Here is a 12,134-nt window from a genome sequence, read left to right as displayed (position 1 = left end):
AATGATATATTTAGAAGCAGGATTTTTAGGTAGAAAGTAAGTTAGATAGGTTTAGTTATTTACCTTAAAAATAACTTGGCATCCCTATAATAGAATTTTTATTCAAGCTTATTTATTTAAATTTTCTTTATTTACTAGAATATTAGAATGAATGGTCAGGGTGAATCTGATGCCAGTTATGATGATATTATCATGCAACTGGGAGGTGAGGGAGATTTGAGTAAATCTCATCTTCAGGATGATAATAATGACATGACACTATGTACACCCGATACAATAGATATAGATAGATAGATAATTATTTATTCAAAACCCAAATGGGCGTAGAACAGTGTCACACAATACAAGCAAAGTACATGAAAACAATATAAACATAATATATCTATTATGTTTCTATTCTAATATAATTTATAATCCGTTAATTAAAATTACAATACAAATAACTAAAATACGTCACAAGATTTACGAATAACAATTTAGCTCCTCCAAGTCACTATTAAAAAACTCGTCAAGATTGTAGAACGCTTTGTCAATCAAAAAATGTTTAAAAGTACTTTTCAGACGATTCCAAGTCATTTCACGCTATTTTTCAGGAAGATATTTTCCAGATCATTTCTCTGAAGAAAACTAAACACATATCTTTCGCAAATAAGATTAGACCCATATCTAGTGTTATAGCTATGGTCCAATCTACATGCCTCAAACAAATCCTTATTTCTAAAAACAAACATAACACACTCCATAATGTACAAATAAGTGACAGTTAAAATTTGGTTACACACAAATACATCAGGCTTACATGACTCCATCAGACTCATCTCTGATATCTATATTTCGAATACAATGCTTCTGCAAAATAAATACCCTGTTTATATCTCTGGAGTTACCTCAGAAAATCAAGCTATATCTGATTCTAGAGTCGATGCAGCCATGATAAGCAGTCAACGCTGCTTCGATTCCCGCTCTTTTCCTCCCTATCCTTAGCGCATAACAATACCGACTCATGCTAGCAGCAACCTCCCCAACATGAACTCCACAGTCTAAGCGGATCAAGAAGACCAAATCATTATTGCAAAAATAGTCATCAAGCCTGTCCATAACTGTTTCAACAGAAATCAACATAAGTTCACCATTTTTTTGGCTAAAAATTAACGTAGTATCATCCGCATACAAGACGGTGTTTTCCCCAGAGACAGCAACCAGATCATTTGTACAAATAATATAAAGGAGTGGTCCCAGTATGGACCCCTGTGGAACCCCCCTAATAATGTCAATTTTATTAGATTTTATTAATTGTCCTTCATGATCACGTTCTACTACCTGCTGGGTTCTGCACGTCAAGTATGACTTGATGAGCTCATGTGCACGACCTCTAATCCCACATCGTTCCAATTTTTCCAATAGTTTGTGATGATTTACTGTATCGAAAGCTTTTGATAAATCTAGACACATCGTCAATGTATGTTTCTTCTTGTTTAGCGAAGAAAACACATTCGACAATGCTTGGCATATGGCCCTAATCGTATTCTTTCCTTTTCTAAATCCATTCTGCCTGTCTGAGAACACTGACTGGCGCTCAAGAAAAGAATACAATCTGTTATAAATAACTCTTTCAAATATCTTGCTAATATTCGGCAATATGGACACTGGTCTATAGTTTGATTCACTGGTTCTATCACCTTTTTTGTATATTGCTTTAATATAAGCATTTTTAAGTTTATCTGGAAAACAACCCCTTTTGATGAAAAAGTTTATTATGAATGCCTGCAACCTCCTTCAAAACAAAAACTGAAAAAATATTTTTTAAAGTTTTAATAACATTGAAAACCTCTCGGCTATCTGTAGTTGATAAGCAGATAGAATTCTATTTACAGTTCCAATACATATTCTTGTTTTTCAAGTAAAAAACTGTTTAGATATTACGGTTTAACCAATATCCTTCAGAAAACCCACTAAACCGCAGGATTCTCGAGGTCTCTGTCGTGTTTTTCAAATATACATACATAAAACAGGTACTATTAGCATTTTTTATGATTTTCACACTAGACGAGCAAAAACAAACGCCTGGCAATTTCGGGAAAAGTTAATTAAATTTTGTTTTACCAAAGTAAATAATGAACCGCGAAAATTAAGAAACCGCTAACGTTTCTCATAATTTCCGAAAAAAATTACCTGCCTAAACAAAAAAAAAAACGTAAACGCCTTACGTCGACTGTATATCAAATGTAAACGACTCGAGGATTCGAAAAATGTGCTTAAAACAGTAATTTTCTCACTCCAAGTGGGTTTTACAGGCAATTTTGTCCCTAAGTGACAAACTGTGGTTCTGGCAGCTCAAACTTTGACACCGCTTGATTCCCTGACTGAACCAAATTTTGTAGTGTGTTTTCTTATGTTATTGGATAGAAAATTTAATGAGGATTCCAAAAATGTGCTTAAAACAGTAATTTTCTCACTGCAATTGGGTTTTACAGGCAATTTTGTCCCTAAGTGTCTTTTCGAACTGTGGTTCTGGCAGTTCAAACTTTGACACCGCTTGGTTCCCTGACTGTACCAAATTTTGTAGTGTGTTTTTATGTTATTGTATAGGAAATTTAATGAGGATTCCAAAAATACGCTTAAAACAGTAATTTTCTCACCCCAAGTGGGTTTTACAGGCAATTTTGTCTTCGACTGTTTTTCAAACTGTGTTTCTGGCAGCTCAATCTTTGACACCGCTTGGTTTCCTGACTGTACCAAATTCTGTAGGGTTTTTCATGTTATTGGATAGAAAATTTAATGAGGATTCCAAAAATGTGCTTAAAACAGTAATTTTCTCACTTCAATTGGGTTTTTCAAGCAATTTTGTCCCTAAGTGTCTTTTCGAACTGTGATTCTGGCAGCTCAAACTTTGACACTGATTGGTTCCCTGACTGTACCAAACTTTGTACTGTGTTTTCTTATGTTATTGGATAGGAAATTCAATGAGAATTCCAAAAATGTGCTTAAAACAGTAATTTTCTCACTTCAATTGGGTTTTTCAAGCAATTTTGTCCCTAAGTGTCTTTTCGAACTGTGAATCTGGCAGCTCAAACTTTGACACCGATTGGTTCCCTGACTGTACCAAATTTTGTAGTGTGTTTTCATGTTCTTGGATAGGAAATTTAATGAGGATTTCAAAAAGGTGCTTAAAGCAGTAATTTTCTCACTTCAATTGGGTTTTACAGGCAATTTTGTCCCTAAGTGTCTTTTCAAACTGTGGTTCTGGCAGCTCAAACTTTGACACCGCTTGGTTCCCTGACTGTACCAAACTTTGTAGTGTGTTTTCTTATGTTATTGGATAGGAAATTCAATGAGAATTCCAAAAATGTGCTTAAAACAGTAATTTTCTCACTTCAATTGGGTTTTTCAAACAATTTTGTCCCTAAGTGTCTTTTCGAACTGTGGTTCTGGCAGCTCAAACTTTGACACCGTTTGGTTCTCTGACTGTAGCAAATTTTGTAGTGTTTTTATGTTATTGTATAGGAAATTTAATGAGGATTCCAAAAATACGCTTAAAACAGTAATTTTCTCACCCCAAGTGGGTTTTACAGGCAATTTTGTCTTTGACTGTTTTTCAAACTGTGTTTCTGGCAGCTCAATCTTTGACAACACTTTTCTTCCTGACTGTACTAAATTTTGTAGTGTTTTTCATGTTATTGGATAGGAAATTTAATTAGGATTTCAAAAATGTGCTTAAAACAGTAATTTTCTCACTCCAAGTGGGTTTTACAGGCTATTTTGTCCCTAGTGTATTTTCGAACTGTGTTTTTGACAACTCTAACTTTGACACCGTTCTGCTCCCTGACTGTACCAAATTTAGTGGTGTTTTTTTAAGTTATTGGATAGGAAATTTAATGAAATTTCCAAAAATGTGCTTAAAACAGTAATTTTCTCACTCCCAAGTGGGTTTTTCAGGCAATTTTGTTTTTGACTGTTTTTTTAAACTGTGTTTCTGGCAGCTCAAACTTTGACACTGTTTTGCTTCCTGACTGTACCACATTTTGTAGTGTTTTTTAATGTTATTGGATAGGAAATTTAATAAGGATTCGAAAAATGTGCTTAAAACAGTAATTATCTCACTCCAAGTGGGTTTTTCAGGCAATTTTGTCCCTGTGTCTTTTTGAACTTTGGTTCTGTCAGCTCAAGTTTTAACACCGCTTGGTTCCCTGACTGAACCAAATTTTGTAGTATTTTTTTTATGTTATTTAATGAGGATTCCAAATATTTGTTTAAGAAAAATTACCTGCCTAAAAAGAAAACGTAAACGCAGATTACGTCGACTGTATATCAACTGTAAACGACTCGAGACTGCTAGCAGAGCAGATAAATCACTCGTCACTGGAAATAATTCCCAACTGCCAAAAATAATTTCTCGCATAAACTGACTTACCTAGAAAAAATCTATTTTCCAAACGTTTAGTAACTATAACCAGGTTAAAAACGAAAATATTTATTTCCATTGTTCCGATGCTATTTTTAAAATCGTTTTTTTTTTGCAGAAGCCCGAGCGAGTGGCGCAATGGGCAAAAGCACCCCCGTCCAAAACCCCAACCAAGGTTTTGCCACTTTATTGGTCATGATTGCAGTTTTGACTATTATCATTCTGTTTTGCTGTTTTTCCGCCCCCGGAATACGAGGCCTTTGCAGAAAGTACATCTTTAGGTCGTGTCGATACGACGATCCTGCTGTAGATAATGGTAAGTCCATTGGTTTCGTGGTTGGTATATTGTGTGTGTTCTTTTAATACGCAAGTGTTATAAATGTGCTTTTTAGCCATTTAATCTGTATGGTAAGTGTCAAAAAATAAAGGTATATGCTTAACTTAACTGTACAATTACTTTTCATTAATGATGGGTAAATTACCGGTAAAGTAAATATTTTATTTTACCAGGAAAATTTGACCGGTAAATTACAAATATTGTGTTTCTGGCAGGTCAAACTTTGACACCGTTTTTCTCCCTGACTGTACCAAGTTTTGTAGTATTCTTTCAGGTTATCGGATAGGAAATTTAATGAGGATCGGAAAAATGTGCTTAAAACAGTCATTTTCTCACTCCAAGTGAGTTTTACAGGCTATTTTGTCTCTGACTGTTCTTTCAAACTGTGTTTCTGACAATTCAAACTTTGACACCGCTTTGCTCCCTGACTGTACCAAATTTTGTAGTGTTTTTTATGTTATTGGATAAGAAATTTAATGAGGATTCCAAAAATGTGCTTAAAACAGTAATTTGCTCACTCTAAGTGGGTTTTATGGGCTATTTTGTCTCTGACTGTTCTTTTAAACTGTGTTTCTGGCAATTTAAACTTTGACACCACTTTGCTCCCTGACTGTACCAAATTTTGTAGTGTTTCATGCTGTTAGATAGGAAATTTAATGAGGATTACAAAAATGTGCTTAAAACAGTAATTTTCTCACTCCAAGTGTTTTTACGGTCTATTTTGTCTCTGACTGTTCTTTCACACTATGTTTCTGACAATTCAAACTTTGACACCGCTTTGCTCCCTGATTGTACCAAAATTTGTAGTGTTTTTTCATGCTGTTAGATAGGAAATTTAATGAGGATTCCAAAAATGTGCTTAGAACAGTAATTTTCTCCCTGAAATTGGATTTTACAGACAATTTTGTCCGTAAGTGTCTTTTCAAACTGTGTTTCTGGCAACTCAAACCTTGACAACGCTTTGCTCCTTGACTGTACCAAATTTTGTAGTGCTTTTTATGTTGTTAGATAGGAAATTTAATGAGGATTCCAGAAATGTGCTTAAAACAGACATTTTCTCACTCCAAGTGGGTTTTACAGGCTATTTTGTCTCTGACTGTTCTTTCACACTATGTTTCTGACAATTCAAACTTTGACACCGCTTTGCTCCCTGATTGTACCAAATTTTGTAGTATTTTTTAATGCTGTTAGATAGGAAATTTAATGAGGATTCCAAAAATGTGCTTAGAACAGTAATTTTCTCACTCCAAGTGGGTTTTACAGGCTATTTTGTCTCTGACTGTTCTTTCAAACTGTGTTTCTGACAACTCAAACTTTGACACCGCTTTGCTCCCTGACTGTACCAAATTTTGTAGTGTTTTTTATGTTATTGGATAAGAAATTTAATGAGGATTCCAAAAATGTGCTTAAAACAGTAATTTGCTCACTCTAAGTGGGTTTTATGGGCTATTTTGTCTCTGACTGTTCTTTTAAACTGTGTTTCTGGCAATTTAAACTTTGACACCACTTTGCTCCCTGACTGTACCAAATTTTGTAGTGTTTCATGCTGTTAGATAGGAAATTTAATGAGGATTACAAAAATGTGCTTAAAACAGTAATTTTCTCACTCCAAGTGGGTTTTACGGTCTATTTTGTCTCTGACTGTTCTTTCACACTATGTTTCTGACAATTCAAACTTTGACACCGCTTTGCTCCCTGATTGTACCAAAATTTGTAGTGTTTTTTCATGCTGTTAGATAGGAAATTTAATGAGGATTCCAAAAATGTGCTTAGAACAGTAATTTTCTCCCTGAAATTGGATTTTACAGACAATTTTGTCCGTAAGTGTCTTTTCAAACTGTGTTTCTGGCAACTCAAACCTTGACAACGCTTTGCTCCTTGACTGTACCAAATTTTGTAGTGCTTTTTATGTTCTTAGATAGGAAATTTAATGAGGATTCCAGAAATGTGCTTAAAACAGACATTTTTCACTCCAAGTGGGTTTTACAGGCTATTTTGTCTCTGACTGTTCTTTCACACTATGTTTCTGACAATTCAAACTTTGACACCGCTTTGCTCCCTGATTGTACCAAATTTTGTAGTATTTTTTAATGCTGTTAGATAGGAAATTTAATGAGGATTCCAAAAATGTACTTAGAACAGTAATTTTCTCTCCAAGTGGGTTTTACAGGCAATTTTGTCTCTGACTGTTTTTTCAAATTGCGTTTCTGGCAGCTCAAACTTTGACAACGCTTTGATCCCTGACTGTACCAAATTTTGAAGTGTTTTTTTATATTATTGGATAGGAAATTTAATGAGGATTCGAAAAATGTGCTTAAAACAGTAAATTTCTCCCTGCAATTGGATTTTACAGACAATTTTGTCCGTAAGTGTCCTTTCAAACTGTGTTTCTGGCAACTCAAACCTTGACAACGCTTTGCTCCTTGACTGTACCCAATTTTGTAGTGCTTTTTATGTTGTTAGATAGGAAATTTAATGAGGATTCCAGAAATGTGCTTAAAACAGACATTTTCTCACTCCAAGTGGGTTTTACAGGCTATTTTGTCTCTGACTGTTCTTTCAAACTGTGTTTCTGACAACTCAAACTTTGACACCGCTTTGCTCCCTGACTATACCAAATTTTGTAGTGTTTTTTCATGTTTTAGATAGTAATTTTAATGAGGATTCCAAAAATGTGCTTTAAACAGTAATTTTCTCACTTCAAGTAAGTTTTACAGGATATTTTGTCTCTGACTGTTTTTTCAAATTGCGTTTCTGGCAGCTCAAACTTTGACAACGCTTTGATCCCTGACTGTACCAAATTTTGTAGTGATTTTTTATAGTATTGGATAGGAAATTTAATGAGGATTCCAGAAATGTGCTTAAAACAGACATTTTCTCACTCCAAGTGGGTTTTACAGGCTATTTTGTCTCTGACTGTTCTTTCACACTATGTTTCTGACAACTCAAACTTTGACACCGCTTTGCTCCCTGATTGTACCAAATTTTGTAGTATTTTTTAATGCTGTTAGATAGGAAATTTAATGAGGATTCCAAAAATGTGCTTTAAACAGTAATTTTCTCACTTCAAGTAAGTTTTACAGGATATTTTGTCTCTGACTGTTTTTTCAAATTGCGTTTCTGGCAGCTCAAACTTTGACAACGCTTTGATCCCTGACTGTACCAAATTTTGTAGTGATTTTTTATAGTATTGGATAGGAAATTTAATGAGGATTCGAAAAATGTGCTTAAAACATTAATTTTCTCCCTGCAATTGGATTTTACAGACAATTTTGTCCGTAAGTGTCTTTTCAAACTGTGTTTCTGGCAACTCAAACCTTGACAACGCTTTGCTCCTTGACTGTACCAAAGTTTGTAGTGCTTTTTATGTTGTTAGATAGGAAATTTAATGAGGATTCCAGAAATGTGCTTAAAACAGACATTTTCTCACTCCAAGTGGGTTTTACAGGCTATTTTGTCTCTGACTGTTCTTTCAAACTGTGTTTCTGACAACTCAAACTTTGACACCGCTTTGCTCCCTGACTATACCAAATTTTGTAGTGTTTTTTCATGCTGTTAGATAGTAAATTTAATGAGGATTCCAAAAATGTGCTTTAAACAGTAATTTTCTCACTTCAAGTAAGTTTTACAGGATATTTTGTCTCTGACTCTTCTTTCAAACTGTGTTTCTGACAACTCAAACTTTGACACCGCTTTGCTCCCTGACTATACCAAATTTTGTAGTGTTTTTTCATGTTTTAGATAGTAATTTTAATGAGGATTCCAAAAATGTGCTTTAAACAGTAATTTTCTCACTTCAAGTAAGTTTTACAGGATATTTTGTCTCTGACTGTTTTTTCAAATTGCGTTTCTGGCAGCTCAAACTTTGACAACGCTTTGATCCCTGACTGTACCAAATTTTGTAGTGATTTTTTATAGTATTGGATAGGAAATTTAATGAGGATTCCAGAAATGTGCTTAAAACAGACATTTTCTCACTCCAAGTGGGTTTTACAGGCTATTTTGTCTCTGACTGTTCTTTCACACTATGTTTCTGACAACTCAAACTTTGACACCGCTTTGCTCCCTGATTGTACCAAATTTTGTAGTATTTTTTAATGCTGTTAGATAGGAAATTTAATGAGGATTCCAAAAATGTACTTAGAACAGTAATTTTCTCTCCAAGTGGGTTTTACAGGCAATTTTGTCTCTGACTGTTTTTTCAAATTGCGTTTCTGGCAGCTCAAACTTTGACAACGCTTTGATCCCTGACTGTACCAAATTTTGTAGTGTTTTTTTATATTATTGGATAGGAAATTTAATGAGGATTCGAAAAATGTGCTTAAAACAGTAAATTTCTCCCTGCAATTGGATTTTACAGACAATTTTGTCCGTAAGTGTCCTTTCAAACTGTGTTTCTGGCAACTCAAACCTTGACAACGCTTTGCTCCTTGACTGTACCCAATTTTGTAGTGCTTTTTATGTTGTTAGATAGGAAATTTAATGAGGATTCCAGAAATGTGCTTAAAACAGACATTTTCTCACTCCAAGTGGGTTTTACAGGCTATTTTGTCTCTGACTGTTCTTTCAAACTGTGTTTCTGACAACTCAAACTTTGACACCGCTTTGCTCCCTGACTATACCAAATTTTGTAGTGTTTTTTCATGTTTTAGATAGTAATTTTAATGAGGATTCCAAAAATGTGCTTTAAACAGTAATTTTCTCACTTCAAGTAAGTTTTACAGGATATTTTGTCTCTGACTGTTTTTTCAAATTGCGTTTCTGGCAGCTCAAACTTTGACAACGCTTTGATCCCTGACTGTACCAAATTTTGTAGTGATTTTTTATAGTATTGGATAGGAAATTTAATGAGGATTCGAAAAATGTGCTTAAAACATTAATTTTCTCCCTGCAATTGGATTTTACAGACAATTTTGTCCGTAAGTGTCTTTTCAAACTGTGTTTCTGGCAACTCAAACCTTGACAACGCTTTGCTCCTTGACTGTACCAAAGTTTGTAGTGCTTTTTATGTTGTTAGATAGGAAATTTAATGAGGATTCCAGAAATGTGCTTAAAACAGACATTTTCTCACTCCAAGTGGGTTTTACAGGCTATTTTGTCTCTGACTGTTCTTTCAAACTGTGTTTCTGACAACTCAAACTTTGACACCGCTTTGCTCCCTGACTATACCAAATTTTGTAGTGTTTTTTCATGCTGTTAGATAGTAAATTTAATGAGGATTCCAAAAATGTGCTTTAAACAGTAATTTTCTCACTTCAAGTAAGTTTTACAGGATATTTTGTCTCTGACTCTTCTTTCAAACTGTGTTTCTGACAACTCAAACTTTGACACCGCTTTGCTCCTTGACTGTACCAAATTTTGTACTGTTTTTTATGTTATTGGATAAGAAATTTAAAGAGGATTCCGAAAATGTGCTTAAAACAGTAATTTTCTCACTCCAAGTGAGTTTTACAGGCTATTTTGTCTCTGACTGTTCTTTCAAACTGTGTTTCTGACAACTCAAACTTTGACACCGCTTTGCTCCCTGACTATACCAAATTTTGTAGTGTTTTGTCATGCTGTTAGATAGTAAATTTAATGAGGATTCCAAAAATGTGCTTTAAACAGTAATTTTCTCACTTCAAGTAAGTTTTACAAGATATTTTGTCTCTGACTCTTCTTTCAAACTGTGTTTCTGACAACTCAAACTTTGACACCGCTTTGCTCCCTGACTGTACAAAATTTTGTACTGTTTTTTATGTTATTGGATAAGAAATTTAAAGAGGATTCCAAAAATGTGCTTAAAACAGTAATTTTCTCACTCGAAGTGAGTTTTACAGGCTATTCTGTCTCTGACTGTTCTTTCAAACTGTGTTTCTGGCAGCTCAAACTTTGACAACACTTTGCTCCCTGAATGTACCAAATTTTGCAGTGTTTTTCATGCTGTTAGATTAGATTTATAGAAAATTTAATGAGGATTCCAAAAACGTGCTTAAAAGAGTAATTTTCTCACTTCAAGTGGGTTTGACAGGCTCCTGTGTGTCAAACTGTATTATTTGGAAAAAATCAGGGGTTAAAAAAATTATCTTGCAGTTTTCGATACAAAACGTGTTTCTGAGATTTATGACAGTTATTTTGACAGCCGTCACGTGACTTTCAAGCTAAATTAACCTCCAAAAAAGACTGTCAAAATTTGCTTAGAATTTGCAAGAATTACTGTTTAACAGAGTTTTCTTACAATTTTCGAAACAAGACCTGATTCTGAAATGTATGACAATTGTCAGTAAATTACAAATTGTTTAAATAATAATATCTTCAGATTCGCGTCATTTTTCTCTTCTCAAAAACTTTAAAAAAATGTAAACTTGAGATAATAAAGAAAAGTGGCAAAAAGCTGAAAATGCTATTTTTTAGAAAAGGCTACTTTTTCATAAAAAAGTTATAAGCTTTGGAACTCATTTGGTATCAGAATCACTTTGTCAAAAAAGTTTTGTATCGTTTATTTTATTATTGATAAACCAAAATCTCTAAAACAATAAATAACAAATCAAAACAGCCTTTCTTATTCAGTTTTTATTTTTCAGGATTTTATTGATCGAAAATTAGTTTAGTAAAATGAATGACAGCTATAACAGGAAAATGACATCTTCCAAGCAAATTTCTATTAGATCCATAAATTTACTGGTAAAATTAGTACACTGATCAGGTAGACTGAAGAAATTTTGAAATTACGTTTTACTTGATAAAAAATCACGAATAACACCTTTTGCAAATATACTATTTTTGAAACTCGTAACATAAAATAATAGCCGTCGAACGGTAGAAAACAGACCAGAACCAGGTTGATCACACCCGCACTAAATTGATGATTTACTACTACAAAGTTAACAGTAACAATTCCTACATTTTATGATTTAAACGAAAATTAACTGGCCATTAAAAACGCTTCTGTGACGCATTTAAAGGCTTCGCTTTTAACACACAATTTTTTTTCAATTCACCAGTTTTTTTGTTTTAATTTTTCAGTATATACTAGAGGTTACTACTCACAGACAGACCTGACCGGGGTCATAACTAGCCCACCTAAGAGTCAAGAGGTAAAAAGGTAAACTGGATGTCGTGCCCTCTTTCTTCCATTATATGAAAATGCTTTTTGCCTTTTGTCTGTCTATTTTGTTATACTCTCTTCCTCATGTGTTCTCTCTGAATGGCAAATCAAAGATTTAGGTATGTTTTACGGTGGTAATAATGACTTTTGCAGTTTGCTGTATTATTGATATATTGAAAGCTAGTGAGAGACAAAAACGTCTCAATTATATAAAAATTGGTTGATTTCTCACTATAACGCTAGACTACACCATTTCCAAATATTGTAGTTCAGAATAAGGAACTGCAATTCAGATACCGTCAAGTGAA

At 34.0% G+C, this 12,134-nt stretch overlaps 1 protein-coding gene across 1 annotated transcript in view; it reads left to right on the top strand.

Annotated features, from left to right (window-relative positions):
* The window catches only part of LOC145740650 (uncharacterized), a 43,235-nt gene that overhangs the window by 23,790 nt on the left and 7,311 nt on the right, over window positions 1-12,134 (top strand). Inside the window, exon 2 of the mRNA XM_081996259.1 lies at window positions 4,521-4,718. Coding sequence (XP_081852385.1) covers window positions 4,521-4,718 — 198 coding nt within the window. The remainder of the gene's footprint in view (window positions 1-4,520; window positions 4,719-12,134) is intronic.

This window comes from Ips typographus, linkage group LG2 (assembly GCF_016097725.1).
Source record: "Ips typographus isolate SLU linkage group LG2, UJ_Ityp_2.0, whole genome shotgun sequence".
In the NCBI taxonomy this organism is placed as follows: domain Eukaryota; kingdom Metazoa; phylum Arthropoda; class Insecta; order Coleoptera; family Curculionidae; genus Ips; species Ips typographus.
The sequence above is the reverse complement of the archived record's forward strand: the minus strand, read 5'-3'. Positions and strand labels throughout refer to the sequence as shown.